At 37.6% G+C, this 18,729-nt stretch overlaps 1 protein-coding gene across 2 annotated transcripts in view; it reads left to right on the top strand.

Moving 5' to 3' along the window:
- The window catches only part of LOC117216751 (GAS2-like protein pickled eggs), an 89,492-nt gene that overhangs the window by 26,341 nt on the left and 44,422 nt on the right, over positions 1-18,729 (top strand). For both annotated transcript variants that reach the window (XM_033463733.1, XM_033463734.1), the window contains exon 3: positions 15,507-16,031. In XM_033463733.1, coding sequence (XP_033319624.1) covers positions 15,507-16,031 — 525 coding nt within the window. The remainder of the gene's footprint in view (positions 1-15,506; positions 16,032-18,729) is intronic.

Below are 18,729 nucleotides of genomic sequence, written 5' to 3' on the forward strand. Positions count from 1 at the left end.
ACTCTATCATTACCTCTTCTAATCAGTATAAGATTCCTTGGAATTTTCAATAGCTCTTGACGTACCTACTAAGACTTCAATTTTCATTCTTTACGATTTGTAATCTTCATTAATTCCAATTTTCTCGATGAAAAATCTTAATACTTTAGACGTCAAAAGATTTGTTATCCTCGTTCCATGAACGAGGTTTATAATTAATTGGATTGAACTTTTAATTATATTTCATTTATTTTTAGTTATCTTTCTTTTCACGAATCCCGCTAATCTCTGTCAGTTCCGAAAGGAGGCAATCGCCAACTATTCAAGCTCACTTAACTCGAAACTTTATTATCGAGTCAATTTCGATTTAATCATTTCTATCGCAATAAACAGCACGTACACGAGACATACCTCGAAGGAAAGTTGGTAAATCGGTAATAAGGACGTCTGTTGGTAAAATAGGAAGCCGTTTCATTAAGACTCTTCCAAGAGAGAATGGCCAGGCATTGGATTAATCAAGCGCAATTGTCGACATCTGCTTTCCTTGTCTTCCTTCTTTCACAGTGAATTAGAATTTACGGCAGCTCCATCGAGGTCTCGACTCGCGTAACGCGGCATGTCCCCCTTTTTCAATTTCCAAGAATCGCTTTCCTGGACGAAGATGATTTTTTACCAATTAGCAGTTGGCAGAAACTCGAACCGACGCCGTAATTGGGATTAAACGACGCTTGTCCTTACCCGATCGACGCGCGAATCATGCAAATTAATTGTGTCACGCTTAGAGGCAACAGGCTAATCACCGAGGATATATGTTGCTTCGTTTTGGACGAAGTTGTCCGATAAATCACTGTCGTCTTAAATCGTGTCGTTTATTTGCTGGAAGCTATTTCGGGATTATTGTTCGACCAAGAATTATTTTTAGGTCGAGCGTCATTTTTTAATATCGAGTAATTGTGTATGTAGCTTCTTGATGACATCTCTTTCCTCTTTCCTTGGGATTATTTTTATTGGAATTCATATTAGGTCAAGTATCTTCTTTTAAAGTTTATTATATACAGAGTGTCTCGCAGCAACGATGATTCACTTGGTCGACTGGATTCTACGTATGAAAACAATTTAAAAAACTTTATGTTCTTAATAATAGAACTTATATAACAAAAAGTTCATATAATCATTCAGACATGTCCTATGAACACAAACCCAGACGTTTTATCATCGACTGCAAGTGTTTGCAGGGGCAGGATACAAGATTCAACTTCAAACATCCAAATATTGGATTATGTTTGTAAATAAGTATGTGAGATTAGTTCAACTATCCATCCTTCGATAGAATTATTTATTGTAACTCGAAAACATGGTCGAACATACAAAATCTTTTTATTGTTTGCAAAAACAGAATTCGGGACGCCTTGTATATATTTTTAGGGCGAATGTCTTTATTTTGTTTAGTTTGAACTTATTTTTGTTACGACTAACTTTATGTCAAGTGTCTTCTTTTTTTTAAATTGCATGTTTTTCTTTAATGAAACTTTCCACCTTCTTGGATTTGGGATTATTCTTAGCCCAATTACCTAATACCTAAAAAAATACCGAAAAGCATCAGAAATTGATTTAGACCAGTGATCGATTAATGCAATTAAGGATCGCGAGCTACAATCTCATAGGAATTATCGAGTTGGCAACTAAGTGATTGCGGATTTTGTCAATATCACCTAATGCCAAAATCCGCAATCACTTAGTTGCCACCGCAATATCATAAATTCCTCTACGATTTTATCTTTAGCGATTTAAAATGATTAAGATTTAAAAAACCATTGGCCTGAAATAATCTAAAATCTAAAACAGCGGATAAAAATTCACTCGTTCAACCCCGTAATCTACAAACCCACATTTCGAGACCGCCTGATACGCGAAATATCCTCTGACCGGTTTTATCAAAATTTGATCCAGTTCGTTCGTGTGGGAAAGAACGGCGAATAAGAAATTCCACGACGTGAAACTGCCACAGGAATCGCGTAATAAGGACACGTGATCGTTCGCGACCCGCATTCTGACACGCGTGTTTCCCTATCTGCCCCAGGATCTCTTGTTTTCCACGTACACCGCTGTATCTACGACTCTAGGCCATTTTACATGCATTTGCATACAAAAAGATATTCAGCCAGTCGTCCTTGCCAACTGATTATCCTTTTCGGAAGGCCAATCTATTTTTGCAGCCAGCAAGAACGAATCTAATCGAAAGACTATCTTTTCTGCTAACTTTTATCAACCCTTCATTCTAGTTTATCAATAGCGTTCATTAACAGACACATTTACATACTTATGCAACTCTGTAGTTGTGGTATACTGAGCTTGATATCTTGTGCATAGCGCGTGCACAATGAGATATATGTTACGATGTTATATCTGCATCATTTGCATAACGTATGCGTGCATTCGTAATTTTACTTCTGATCTTTTTATTTTTTCACGCCTTTTTTGAAATTACAGCTTCGTTTATAAAATTTCTTATAAAATTCGTGCGATATATACGATTATAATTTTATTATTATGATGATTTATTCAAATTCTTACTTTTCTTCTCTTTTTTTGGAATAAAGTATCTTTTTACGTATATTTATTAGTATGCATTATTATTTTAGTTTGATGATAATTTATTAAAATTGGTATTTGTTCATGGTGAAATATTTGGAAACGGCTTCTTGAAATTATGGCTTTGTGGTTTATAAGATTTATGCGATATGGATGACTTTATTGCGTAATTTTATTATTGTGGTAATTTATTTAAATCTTTTACTTCTCATCTATATTTTTTTGTCGCGATGTAAAGTATTTTATAGAAATATTCAAGCGATACTTTTTCACAACGTTGTCTTTTTAATGTTATTCGAATGGTTTTGTCGGCCTATAGAATTTCACAATATACGCCAGCTTTTATGATTTTAATTTCGTGATAATTTATTTAAGTATTCACGTCTCGGAATTGAACCGTTTCTTGAAATTGAAAATTATCCAAATGATATTATCCTTTATATATTTTCGTTTCCTTACACCGAGTATTTCTTCTCCTGTCTTTGCAATTATTCTAAGAATCTGATCTTAAGATTCTCAAAAATCTCCAAATAAATAATTTAAAGCTACCGGTACTTTTCGAACTCTCCACAATTGCCTTAAAAACACGAGAAAAATAAAGAAACATCAAAATGAAGTAAAACACTCGAGGAAAAGATCTAAGAGATGATAATTCTCTACTCCGGATATGACATCTTGCTTTTCCAGTCCTAAAAAATTTTACACGATGTTCTAAAAGACTTATGACCCTTGCGAAAGACCCTGAAACGTCATTACCAGTTCAAAATCAACTGAGAAGACCTTGTACCTATTATCCAGTGGATTAGTCAGAGGAATTCGACTTGGAACTGGATTAAAAGGCAACTAAAGATATGTAAATCCCAAAAGGTCCTAGACAGTCGTGCTCCAGCATCACCATGGTCGCTCGACATTCTATTTTGGTCGATTGTTTTTCCAGCGCAGCCCTATGCGCCGTGTTGCATCTCGGTGGAGGAATCGTTATATTTAGACGTGAAAAAGGCCGGATGAAAGGACGACTGACTGTTTATTTCTGGTATTCCCCGAAAAAAAGGAGAAAAATTCGGCTAGACCAGCCGACAACAAATCGTTTTGCCTCTATTTCCCACCCTCGCGAAGGATAACTGAAGTAGAAACACGATTCCAGGAAACGTAGACAGCCTAACGAAAGGTCCTGCTACTTTACAATTCTTCCTATTAAATCTTTTGTATCTTATTTTTTTTTATTATCTCCTTTCCTGTCTTTGGAAATTGAAATAAAGGGAATTGAAATAAAGGTTTGCTATATTTTCTTACGTTAGATGTATTCTCTGGAGGATCATATTTTTGATAAGTTTGATAATCTTCTTTACGTTGAATGATGGTTACTATTTGAAGGTTTACGTTAGCTTTTACGCGTTTTTAGAAATAAATTTGTTGAAAAGTAGAAAGTGATAAAAACATTGATAAAAATACAGATTTTGTACTTTATTTATACAGGGTTTAGGTTGTCCTATTGTAAATCGTTTCGTATATTTTTACTAATTTTACGAGTAGTAGTATGAAAAGCTTATCGTTATCGGTTATTATTTTTAGTGGATGGGTTTATGGAATAATGAGATAGATATGCCGTGATATAGGAAGAGGAATGTTAATTAATACAAGAAGCAATTGGCCGGCAGACATATTGCCGCGTTTGATCTTTCACCGGTTGTTTGTTATCAATCTCCGTTATGCTTCGGTAATTAAGATTAATCACCGTGATCTATGGCAAGTATATTGGCGTGCAACTTTTTGCGATTGATCGAGACCCAGTTGGATGTAATAATACGATAGTGAAATCGAAACTGAATCTATCATCTGTAAAAATAATATTTTTTTGAATTCCGTTCTATATCTGGTGTAAAAATAAATGTACACTTGTGATACAGAAATAGAAATCAATTTTCTCTCGAATGCTACGGAATTCAATTTCTCAGTTCGTAATCCGTACAATTTCTAGTTTTGTCAACATTCAATTTCCTCAATTGGCAATTCCATCTCGTTTCTCGTTACCTTAATTGATAATTTACCTCATTCCTAATTCCCTTAATTGGTAGTGTTCCCAGGTCCGGATTTTTCTAGTTGACAAATGCTCGAATTGCCAATATTATCAATTTCTGAAAGCTGACACCTACATCAGTTGATTGTTGTTTTTTCACCTCTTCAATTGATAACATTCCTAAATTTTCCAATTTGCAATGATTTTTTTCAATTTTCGAATTATCAAATAGAAAATTGTCTGCTTATCAATTTTTTCAGCGCGACATTTCGAAGAAACGTTGCAATTACCAAATTTTTCGCAATTCTGATTTTTCAACTTCACGATTTCCAATTGTTCCAGTTCAAAATTGTCGAATAGTCAAGTTTCTCAACTATCTCCGTTACCTGCACTACGTATCTTTCTAACTTTGATTTCGATATAAAATCCTCCGCTACAAATTTAGCTATTGAAATCGGATTTCCAGCGGTCACAGAGTCCTTTGGACGCCAATTTGTACAACGCGATATCTAACGCAAAGCCCTGTTATCTCGAGATTAAACCAAATAGCGAGTGTCACCGAAACGTCGCGTCGGTGTCGTGTCACACAATTCACAATGCTCTTGTGACGGGACATTTGAATCGTTGAAACGCTTCGCTTCAAACGCCCGTCGAGACGGATTAGCCGATGGAAAGTGTGCTTTATTCGGTGCAAAGTGCTGGTGGCATTTGCACGAAAGCGAAACGAGACACTTGCATACGCGAAATTTGCTCGAATAGAAACCGTTTCTCCTATTCTTAAGCAGTTCCACTTTATCTAGTTAGTGGATCATCAACCGTTTCTACCATCCTAATCTCATCTAGGAAACTTAGACAACAACTAGAAAACCATCAATTTATTTCATTCTTACCAGATTATATCACATTTGTACGAATCAAAATACAGATATGTTAAATTCTCATTATTAATCAAACCACCGTACGATATCTGCATAGTTAAATTCAATCATATAGAAAACCTGTTTGTCCCATTTATCTCACCATCCACTGGCACAGTCATTTGCCGATTTTTTTATCTGTAATTTTTATAGAAGACACCTGCAAACCTAATCTCAATCATACAACGAACTTGAAAGTCATTCCTTTTTCACCAGACTATCCCATAATCGTATGAATTCAAATTCGAATACAATATCAAGATCTTCTGACTATCAATCAAACCATCAATGATACGTGCAAACCTAACCTCAACCATATAGAACACTCTAAAATGTATTTCTTTTCTACAAAGCAATTCTCCCTTCTTGTAACGTGGAATTCACATTTCAAGCTCTTCTGTATCATCGATCAAACCACCAACGATATCTACAAACCTAACCTAACCTAAGCTAACCTAACCTAAGCTAACCTAACCTAACCTCGCCTAACCTCACCTATCACGACTGGACGCTAACTCAATTAACTCTCGAACGCGGCGGTTCTTGGAACGCGTTCGGCTCGTCGAGATGAATCAAACTTGTTGGCAGTCGGTCGGTATCGCGTCATAAATATCTATTTACCAATGGGTATTGGTTTCTCCGTAATGTATTGCGGTGTTCGACTGGTTGAAGGCAGTTTTCCCACAGTGTACCGGCCGTCGCGGAATAATCCACATCAGCTGGCTATTAAGTAATTGAGCGTACAATTGGCTGCGCAAAATAATCCGTAACGTAATTAATGGCTACATATTTATTGGAGATAGTGTATCGTGACCTCTTGTTGGATAAGCGTGACGAGATAATTATGTTTAAAAAATTAAGTCCACACGTGTATCAGCTGCGTATGCATAGGTGCGCGCGACGATATACCAGTCATAGAAAATTGCGCAGCAATTGCACATGTTCTAGCTGTCTGTCTACAGTTTCGATTACGTTTGTCTCGTTCATTAAATTCTGTTATTATCGTGGAAAATTGCACGCAAGCTAGAATTATCTAGGTTAGATGGCTCTTCATAGAAATTATTTTTAAAAGTTTTACGATAGATCGATGATGAGTGTTAAGATTAAGCTTGATTGCTTTCGATATAAAGTACTTTTAACAATACTATAATAGATGAATCATTGGAAGATACGCGTTTTTAGATATGGGAGAAACTACGGGTGTTAAGCGATTATGTATCGTAACCTATTGTTGTTAGCGATTAGATCGATCGAGTTCCTGTTATTCAATAAAATTGATTAGTAATTGCTATATTCCATATTTTTTCAATGGAGAAAGATAAACAGAGAAATGTGCGTGGAGATTCATTTTGAAGAATCTTTTCTTTGATTTTTTAATATATAATATACGATATATATTTATTTATCTTATCAAGATAGGAGTGTCCACATAGGGCTGGTTTCAAAGTGTGCCACGAACAACACTGATAATGTATCTATTAAAAACTTCTGTAAGTGTTTGAATACTTTCGCAGACTACTGTATAATTTCACAGTAGCGATTAACCACTTGTGCATCCAATTCCTAATCCCGTTGCGATACTCGAATCTTTATGTTTCAATTCTGCTCTTACCTCGGCAAACATAGACATTTTTCAACGCGTCAAGAAAATATTTAACGTAAAATTGAACGAAAAAATGACGTACATCGATAACAATCTCTTCATATTTTATCGAAGATCGAGATATTGCCTGACGTTAGAGAGATGCAACCGAGCCGGAAACGATCAAAACGTAATTAATCTCGAGTCGAAGAATTTTGCATCGAAATTCCTAATTCCGGGTCGAAGTGAAAGGAAAATGGACGTTGGCGGAGAGGATTCGCTCCAAAACGCAAATAACGAGCCTGCCATATAATAAGCACGGCTTTCGACCGTGAAAGAATAGCTTGTAGTTTCTACAACGGGCCAGGGAAAATCTTGTAACGGTAGAACGAGTTAAAAAGCGGATGTTTTCTATTCTTAAGGGGCACGGTGTTTCCTATTTTCACCCATAGACTCGTCTACTTTACAGGAATGCTTGCTTTTCCGACTCTCCTTTTCCCATGCATAAAAACTACCAATTAAAGTTGGCCATTGTGCGACCAGTTATTTCTCGTGCGCGCTAACAACGACAAAAACGGAAGAGGTTCTTCTCGTCGACTTCCGTGACACGCGAAAAAACCATGCAGATGATTCACGACACGAGTGTCAGCCACAAATTACAGTATGCAACGTGAAAGTTCCAATATTTATCGTCTTTGAGTAGGAGGGATACGTGAATCGAGACTTTTTTGAAGTATAGTTGCCTCGAAGTCGATTAGTGTTTTCCTCATCTTTAGGCTATGTTCCTTTTTTCTTAAGATTCTTCGTCATTAGAATTTTTGACATTATTTATTACCAAGTTTATTATTAATTGGTTAGAAAGCTTGTTTTTCCTTACTCGTCTCTTTTTTTTTTAGATATAAGTCTGATATTGATTCACTGTTCGATTTATCCTATAACAAACTAAATTTCCTTTTGATTTTGTATCATTTCTTCGTATGAGCTATTGATCTGCGTGAGTAATACAAACGAGCAAAATCGATGGAAAAACGGGAGAGGAAAATCCGTATCAACGTGGAGGTCGAAGAAAGAAGCGAATATAATCGAGAGACTTTTCCGGGATTGAAAATTATTTAACAACTTTGCAATTAGGAATTACCGATTGTTTTACAAAATCATCCAACTAATTTCGTAATTAGATTATGAGCCTATACTTGGTAACTTGATTAACGAAGGTTACCTTGAAATATCCACGCGAAAAATATTTTACAGTTTCCTAGAAATCGATCATTATTTACAAACGAGGATTACCGTAAAACCTGTCGACTATAGAACGAAGGAGAAAAGACAGAAAGAAGAAAGACGATTAATGAACACAAAAGAAGACAAGAGACCATAAATAACCCAATAGAAGGAAAACGAGAACAAAATTCAAAGATGAACGAAAAGAGGAAGATCGGACGATCGGTACGGGGTCGAGAGAGGTCGCTTCCTCTTCGCAGCGACAGCGTTCGTGTTTGCGACGAGCAAATAAACGAAACCGCGGCGCGTTACGCTTTTCTCCGTGGCATTACGGTTAACGATGCCGCGCGCGCTTCTCTCCCCTGCGATCGTACGTTGCGCGTCTCTCGCGAGGCTCCGCTCTAATTTACGATGTTGAATGTGTACCAGCCATTTTCATTAAGCGCGTTTGCCCACACCGTCGGCGCGGCCCAGACGATACCATGTCAGAACATGAGTAGAAGAAGGGGGGAGGGGAGGGGGTCAAAGGCCACATAATGTGACATCCTGCCGTCAAACTCTCATCTGCTCGGTTATATTACCATATGTGGCGTTTCTCTCCTTTTCTACTCTCTTGCACGCTACTCTTCCTCTCCTACGAACCAGTGACTCTCATTTTCACAACCCCTTGTCACGTTTTCAGATACAACGATAGTGGAAAGCGAGTACAGATATCGAAGGCAAGACATTTATTCGAAAATTGTTGCATATAGTGTCACGAAAAATTCGTGATAAAAAAAGGAAGAGCTGAGCGATAGCTTAACTCGACTGTTCTTTTGTATTTCATATTAAAAATTAATATTCAAGTATTGAAATAATTGTTCAAGTCGCGGCCAAGACTGTATCGAAGACTAATCTCGTGGTCGAATGCTCGCAGTTTTTATATGTTGAGTTTGTGGGAGTTGAGGGGCAAGGAGAGGATCCTAAGTGTCCTATGTAATGGGGGAAATTTGGTGTTGGGCCATGTGCGAAGGTAAGGTCGAAGCCTGAAGGTTCATTGTCAGGTAGTGTGAAATGACGTGAATTTAGGTATGATTGTTGTCACAATAGCGTGGTCGTAGAAAAAGGTCCATAACTTAAATGTATCATATTGGGTTGGCAATTAAGTAATTATCACCTAATGACAAAATCCGCAATCGCTTAGTTGCCAACCCAATAGTACTTGCCCAGAGTAGCAGAGAATGGTCTGATCAACGTGGAATCTGGAAGCAATTGTTTCGATGTAAAATCGACTGTTATTTTTCAGTGGCGTTATCGCGAATTCGAGCGAACATGGTAAACGAATGGTACCTTTTATTTGTATTAGTTCGAGGTTGTAAACTCGACGTTCAACGTGATGCGAAGAGAACCACGCTAATAAAGACGCTAATAAAGAATAAAAGTCGATTTCACATGGAAAGGATTCACTTTCGTACGTACGTTGTTTGAACATTTCTTGCTCCTCTTAGCGAGTATTATAACCCTTTATTTTATGGGCCCTTTTTTACGACCACTGTGTAGACAGTCGGGTAGGAATGAAATTTTGTTAAATATATGGCTTGTTTACGCAAGAATGTAAATATTAATTTCAATCATTTTCTAAATAATCTATATATTACGAGGGTGAATAGGTAATAAATAAAGCTTAAGTATATAACGCTACAGATGAGATGTGGGACGATGTGGGTACAGTGTGAAGGGACGAGTGTCTATAAAGAACATTGTAAACCAAGTCTATTCTATGACCCCATGGGGAAATGGGATTACAAATACCCATCTATCTATACGGCACTGTTACTAAATTAAATACAAAATTTATTCATTATTCAAAAATAAAATTAATTCATAAAATTGTTCCATTACTCATTTCATATTAAATTCACTTAAATCTAAAAGATATTCATATGGTAAATTGAAAAAATTTGAGAAAGTTGCCATGTAGGAATGCAAATTAAATGGTAAAAAGACGTAAATAAGAATCTGTAGATAGGTCAATGTTCCACGAATTTTATTTTTGAAAGGTATATACTCGCTTTTGAATCTCACTGTATTCCAATGACATTCCACATATTTTACGCACAGTCTTATATAATTGATACTTCGAACACTCTGCTAGTATGACGTTTGTGTCTATACCTGAGTCCTTTTAAGTCTCTTGGAGACTTACGGTTATACGGTTATGTTGATAGATTTAATTGAAGACCTTTGTAGTTAGATTGGTTGATCAAGATAATAAAGTTCATTCTTCGACATCTTGAAAAATTCGAATCTTTCGATTTACTCTTTTTTAGTTTTCTAAAACTGAAGAATTTGGTCATCCACATTTTATAATATAATTATGACGTTTGAGAAAATTAATCGATGCATATTGAAGAATTTAGGGCAACTGGATCGTTGTAGACGTTGGAAGGGTTCGTATCTAGTAGTGGCGCGCACGTGGAGCCCATAAGGCGATGGTATGCGAGCGGTTCCACGGCTGGAGCCGTTCAACACTCGTAAAAATTCTATGTAACAGCATCCGGTCGGCCGTCCCGGCTCGATACCTCCCCGGGGATAATATAGAGATTAGGCGAACGTGTCAACGGCCTAACCAGCCGTTGTTTCGTTCGCCTTCGCGTCTGGAAATCCTGCGAATGCGACAAGAGTGGGCACAATCGTTTTTGTCACGCTCCATACTAGTCGAAATTGATTGGTTTTATCGTTCGGTCGAGAATTTTTTAATTGACGATTGTGGTTACAGTTAAATAGCATGAAAAATGTTGTCTTCGTTTAAATTGAATTGTAACTCTTCACGAACCGAAACGTTTGCACCGAATAAGTTGCGCATTTAAAAAAAATATATTTTTTAGAAATATTTTAAAGAATAAAATTTGAGCAAATTTTAAGTAGGTTGCGCGACACTTGAAATTGCTATATTTTGTAATTTCTCGACTACGACGAAATGTTTGGAAATTGTTTGTGCAAGTTTCTACAGTGAAATTGGGTTGCTTTCGACACGAAGAACGGAGCGACTGGGTCACAGATCGATTCTACGTCGCCGATTTCGGAAATTTGCCGTTCAGGTGAACATTCGGAAATTAATTCGAGAAACAGTTATGTCCTATTCCGATTTCCAGTTAGCCGTCGCTTCTATCGCCCCGTCTCTAGCATTTCGCGGATGTTTGACTTTGGTTTTGGTAATGCGACGCGCTCCGAACCTCGTCTGACGTCAATACAATTTATTTAGGAATACCATTAACGATGAAGACTAGAAATCCTATGTACATTAATCGAATTTACGTATTAAAATCGTCATAATCCATTTGGTAATAACGATAATTATGTTTCAATACGATTAATTATAAGATACGTTTCAATCTTTGAAATTCCTGAGAATTTCGTAACACTGAATTCATCTCTGAACTATGACAAAAATTCGAAGCTTTGAATTCATATATCCATTAAAAAAATTTCTCTTTTTAAATTTAGTTTTTGGCATTTTGACGAACTTAGTACTCGGAATTCAGTCTTCGAAGCTTCTACAAATTTTTCAAGCTTCAATTTCACTCTCTAAAATTGTACGAAATTCGGTACATTGAATTAATCCCTCGAATTTCTAAAATATGTTTCATCTTCGGAAACTGTATCTAAAGTACAGCAAAATTTGTCAACTTTCTCAAGTTCCGATGATTTGAACAGAAATCTTTTAACAAAAGGAATGCTAGCAATTATCTTAGGAAAAGAAGAAATATTTGTTCTTTGAGCGAACTGAACAAGACTGGAATATCTACGTAAGACTAGAAAACAAAGAGGATTCTTAAATTGGTTCGAAGAAAGGCTGTTAGACTTGGGTTCTATGCTACCGTCGGGAATTATTGAAATTCATGGTAGCGTATCGTGGCAGGAAATGAAGAATTACGGAACAATCGATCAGCGTCTGCCAGTTGACCTCTTTAACTGCTTTATCAAGTCGCCTGTAGTCGGATTAACAACGACGGTGCCGGCAGATACGCGGTATGAATGGTACGAGAAGTTTGCTCAATAGAAAACGATCGCTTCTGTGTAATTGAGTTTTGAAATGCTCTAATTGCATAACTACCAACTTGATAGGTCGCTTCTGTTCTCAGAAATTCGATCTTATTTTATTTTATTCCTCGAAACATTAGACAACATTTAGGAAATCAATCTCATTTTCAGAATTTCTTAACGTAGGTGAAATCGTCTCTTGTCGTTAAATAAAACAGCGAAGTGTATGAATATTATTATATTTGTAATATCTTTTCTCGAAGAAACTTCTTGATAAATATTATAAAAGGAGTATTTTTAAAAGGAAACCTTTTAACAAAATGAAACCTAAAATTGTTTTTTATTGTCGATAAAACATAGAAAGTGTACACGTGAATATCATTATATTTCTAATATTTTTCTTGAAAAAACTTCTTCACAAATCGTTCCCTTCTTTCCTTAAACGAGAAGCGAAAGAAATATTTAAAGAAGAAAGATTATGCTTAAGATAATCAACATTTCGTAAGGAAATTGAAATTCTCATTGACGAGTTAAGCGAAATTTTATTTCACAGTTTCGTCTCTCCGAATTTTAATGTTCTATTCAAAATCGAACTTGACCTCTGAAAAATCGATTTAACTCTGGTTAGAGAAATTTTCTCGTATAAATGAAATTTAGTTTACTAAATTACATGCCAGAATTGGTAGCTTTAAAATCGCGAACAGCGAGCATGTGGTACGGTGAAAGTGAGATGAGAAGGCATTAATCCGCGTAACATTGACCTCGTGAGCCCTCGGAATTAGGCAAACAGACAACGCTCGAGAATAAAAAGCAAAAAAAATCGACGCGTCCAAAAATATCGCAAGATATTTCGCAAAAATTTCGCAAGCTACGATTAATTAACTCACTGTCGTACCGCGATCTATTCCTTTCTTTCTTTTGCCTCTCGATAGAAATAAGACGAATAATACCGAGTGTACCTTCTGTTGCGGTGGAAACCGCATCTGTCGATAGAAGTTTCGTTTCATTGTAGACCGAGTATAAAGTTACTTATAGTCGATACGTTAATGGAAATCTCTAGCGATACTGGATATTTTCTGGCCACTGTTGACCTTTCTAGCGAATATTTCTTTTTTTTTTTTTTTATTTGTTTTATTAAGCCAACTCGAAGTTGATAGAGATTGAAGATAGAACAGGCGACGCTCGTGCACTGAAATGGACTATGATCACAAGAGGGGAGGATGATATTTGAGTTGATAACGCAAATCTTTCGTTTGACTCATATTTCAAATATTTCACGCACTTGACTTGGTTTCACTGCTATGAATTTGATTTACATCGAACGTTAATGTAATTTCGTTCGATAGTTTTATTTTATTTCAAGTATTATTTCAAGTATTTCTTGCGTGTATTCTCTGACGAATTTCGAATTTAATCGAGAATATTCGAGTATCGAAATTTCGTTTCTATTTCGATTGAAATTTAATTCTACTTTAGATCTTTTGTCAGCGCGATCCTTTGTGCATCGACAATTCAATCATAAAGAATTCAGTGCTCGCTGTGGCTGGCGAGTTCTTCGTATCGATAGTTATAGCACTGAGAATAAGGGCGATCATTGTTTCCCGCTGAACGGGAGACTTTGAAACGCGATTTCTTTCTTTAGACATGCGACTGACGCGCCAGGCTGATAAGAAAGGATCGGGAAATGGTTGGATCGATGATTGATTAACAGGAAATTAACAAAGTATACTGGAAGCCTTGCCACAGGCAGGGTTTGAGAATTATGAGCAATTCCGTTGTTACAACGAGAATTGACTCTAAATTTAAATGGAAGTTGAGATTCAGATTAAAATTCGAATGGAAGTTGGTGTTGTATCGAGCGGTCTAATGATTCGCGATTTTACGTCTTGATAAGTCGTTTCATTTTTAATTAACATAGAGAAATGAAAAATAGAGAAAAGGGCGTACATAACAGGTCGTCTGATTGTAACAGGCGCACTACTCGATATTAAACGATAGACCACGCAGCAAAACCTGTTATTAGACGTAAGCTCATTTACATCATCTCGATATCCAATTATCAGCCGGTTACTTAAGCAGCTCATAGTCGATGATAAAATCGTATACGTCTTATGAATACATGGACGCTACATCGTGCAGAAGTTGAAGATTCCACGGTGCCTTGTACAATATTTATCGCTCGCGTGAATGTTAATCGCGGCAGAGAAGAAAGGTGCGCGCTGTTATTAATGGAACAATTAGTTTCACGGGTGTTAAGATGTTATCGCCGGTGTCTGTTTGACTGTTTAAATGAGCGGCAGCGAACGGGCCGCGTTCCTACCGGTGAATGCCAGTCGTGTGGCTCTAGAAGTCAGTAGGAAGGAGAATGAGATAGATGCGAGCCAACTATATCATTGTTTGTTCAACCGAGACAGATAATTTGAGTTTAATTTGGATTTGATATAGTGGAATGAATTTTAAATAACTGTTACGAATCGTAGAATTATGTTTGCAGATTATTTTCCTCGTGAAATCGAGCATCGAGTCTGTACAATTAATTGAATTAGTTTCAATGCTTTCAGTGATCGATGGTCAAGTATCTTCTTATAAATGAGATCAACGAACCAAAGAAAACAATTCGTCTAGATTTACTGACGCGTGATAACCACTATTTTGGCGGTTGTCAAACAAAATCAAATCAAGTTAAACACAGACAAACGTACGAAGATTTGACTTAACATTCATTGACTCATCGAAGCGACAAATTCGTCATTCTCACTGTACCAAACGACATCAAACCAAACTACATTCATTAGAGTATCACATTTGCTGATCCATTAAATCAAAGCAATCCAAACTAAACCAAATCAAACATAAAAATTCAACTCGAACCATCACGACTAATCAGGTCGGTATGTTCGCTTCTTTCTTAAATACAATACACTCAAATATACAAATATCCAATCTCTTCCGGCTCATTGGAGTATCACATTTGCCAATTCCATTGAATCAAACCAAACCAAACCAAACCAAATCAAACCAAACCAAACCAAACCAAGGCAAACCAAGCCAAATTATGTGAAACACAGGAAAATTCAAGTCAAAACCATCGCGATTCTTCGAACCAGTATTATCCAGTACGTTTGTTGCTTCCTCACGCGCCTCTAACCAGTACCGTTTTATCTTCTGTTTGCAGCACGCGAACAACGTACGCAAGTCGGCGGCCGAGTACGTGGCGCGGCGTCAAGCGCGCAAAATCTCGATGACACGATCGATGACCTCGTCGTTGGCGTTACCGATGAGCCAGCTGAGCGACGTGGCCTTCCTGCCGAACGCGAAGGCCGGCACCTTCTTCGCCCGTGACAACGTGTCCAACTTTATCGGCTGGTGCCGCAACAGCCTCGGAATCATCGAGTGTCTGTTATTCGAGACCGATGACCTGATTATGCGCAAGAACGAACGACACGTGATTCTCTGTCTATTGGAGGTCGCCAGGCGGGGCGCGAAATTTGGTATGCTGGCGCCAATGTTGGTACAAATGGAGAGACAAATCGATCGAGAGATCGCAGCGGAGAATAAAGCGGCGAACGGAGCTCATGGAAATAATGGAAACGAGGAGAGCGACGACGACTACGCTGATATGCAACAGGAGGAACCGTGTCTCATTTATGGACCCCAGCCGCAGATCGTCACCAATGATCTGAAGAGCCTGGACGAAATGGTGAGTGGTCTTTTGTATCTCGTTATTTGGTATAGAATGCTGTGATTTAGCTTTCTGATGATAATTCGTCTTTCGAAACGTCCCGCGACATAATTTCCAACTCTGCGGACTTTTGTTCGAAGCTGTATCAAGAGATTGTAAAATATGTATATAGATATCATAAAAATGATTTTAAAAGCAGCTTTTGCTTTCAGGCAATTAATCAAAATTAATCAAAAGGAATTAATCAAAATTTATCATATATAGTATAGTTATTTCGAAAGGAACTTTCGAAGAATTGCTTTTATTAGTAAAAGAAATTGCTTACTTTTTTCTATAATAATAAAAGATTCCTTTCATTTCGATATAATTTTCGATGTAGAATATTAACCACAATATTTTATATTGTTTTTAAGTAACTATAAAAGTAGTCCAATATACGGTCAATTGCTAGCGGACTATGTCTTTATCGATGATTTTATAGACAAAGCGCTGTCTGTTTCAACCCGTGGGATTCCAGAGTCGCAAGTCAGCTTAGGAAACGAACTCGTATTTTTAAAAAGGTGACGCGACTGTAATATTCCCAGACTATGAAAATAACTCGCGCCCTTAGGTCTATCGGAGTGTATTTATGGCGTTGCTCCCCGCTGACCGTGAATATCACGAGATCAGGAATAAGAGAGTGGTTTATTCGTATTCCGGCGTTGAAAGGCGAAAGAAACGCGTGTAATTCACGTTCCATAATTCATCGTTTATCGGTGGCTCTCACAAAATCACATTCCTTTCCCACAAACCCCGCAACAAGTCATCTCTTCCCACAAAGGGAATTCTCTATTCCACGAAAGAGATTTTCTATACGGCAAAATGAAATTCGCCGTCGCGTACAAAATCGAAAATCTCGTCTACGGTCGTTTCACATGGAGTCCCGTTTCCATAATTTTCTCACTCTGTAACCTTGCCAAATCCACGCTAAAACGCATACACGTTCGACAATGGGAAAACAAAAATTCCCAACCTTCGTCAAAGTGTTCTCTAACCAACGCACGTTACGTGCGTTTCAAAGCGCACCGATGTATCGTCGTCGCATGTGGCCCGATAATTTTACAAAAAAAAAAAAAAAAGAAAAAGATAGAAAACAAGAAATCCCTCGCATAAAGCCTTAACCAGTGTACATGCGCGAGGAAACGACGGTTTGAACGTCGCCTTGATAACTCTCTTCCGCTGGCGACTCGCCACTCGTAAATCGTATTAGCATGACACCGGAGCAAAAACCGTCTCGCTTCCAGTTCCACTTGCGTTTTCCATCTCTAAATGGATTAAACGGCCACTAAATCAACCGGCTAAACGCAACGCGTTCGCGTCACGTGGGCAGAACAAGCGTAATTGCCCGCCATGCACGTATCGCGAGACCGATTTCGTTTTCGTTGCAATTCGATCGTAAACGGTTGGCGTGTGCTACGTGGGAATCGATCGTTTGGCCCCGACTTGTCCACTTTTCACGCACTCTACCGTCGGTCACGCGTGTTAGAGGTTACCGTACGGCTAGAAGTTCCTCTGAATGGTCGCTAACGGAATTTATAGTCGTATTGTCCGATTCTTGTAACGTTAGAGGCTCCAGACTTTTAGTTAGGCTACATTAATTGAATCCTACGGCTGTGGCCGTTGTTGACTCGAGCTTGCGATTGGCATTATTTTCAGTTGTGCTTTGGCCGCTGGATAACTCGAGGGATTAATTTATGTGAGCTATAAAGTGTACCTCTATAGTTGTATAATGGTACTTGAGACAATAGTTAGAAAAGGGTGTGGTACGTGCCGATGACGGACAAAAGCGATGAAAATGTAATAGTCCAAAAGAATTCAGATTAATGTGTTCGTTTATATCCACTTGGACGATGTCAATCGAAAGCCACGGCAGATTTATATCTTCGCTTTTAGTTCTCCGCTTATCGCTCGCTGTTAGACTCGATGGAAATTGAATTGCAAATTCCATTCATTCTACAAATACCACGTTATATGAGATGCGTAGAGGGAAGAAAGTATCAAGTACAACATGTTTCTCACGATCGCAAGAGTTTCAGAATTTTCTCAAGAGTCGGCCGCGTTCTTCTCTCGAAAAATTAAAATAACAAAGCTGTTCCATTTTCCAGCGTTCTTTGTGTAGTTATCCGCGGTATGCGCGTCAAAACACGCTTAGGCATCCGAGGGATTTACCCGGTTGTTGTTTGAACATGGTCGACCCCGGACTTAATGCTTGCGCGTCGACTGAATGGGAAAAGAGCGATCTGCTGATACATGTTCGCAAGAATTCATACACTGGCGCGGCGCCAACAAATCTGACGTTGTGCCTAACGGCTTCCAGGCTCGCAAATAAAGTTTGCGCGCAAGAAAAACTAATCAAAGATCATACGATAAAGTATAAAATTGAATACACGATGCACAGACCTGTAATATCGATCCATTAAGAAGCAAAGTTGCGTTAGCGTAATGTTTCATTTGAAGATGACAGGAAAACGTGTAACGAGGCTATTCTCGTTGTTTTTTTTAATATAAAATGGATTATATAGGAATATTTAGGTTTAGATTCGCGAACTTTTGCGAGAAGCCAATAGTAAAAATACCTGACGGAAATTCTTATACCGTGGTTACAAAAAGTATTGGCACGCTATTTATTATAACATCTATATGCTAATTAATTGTGTCATTTATGATCGGTAGTTTC

Source organism: Bombus bifarius, unplaced genomic scaffold (genome assembly GCF_011952205.1).
Source record: "Bombus bifarius isolate JDL3187 unplaced genomic scaffold, Bbif_JDL3187 scf7180000007973, whole genome shotgun sequence".
Taxonomy (NCBI): Eukaryota; Metazoa; Arthropoda; class Insecta; order Hymenoptera; family Apidae; genus Bombus; species Bombus bifarius.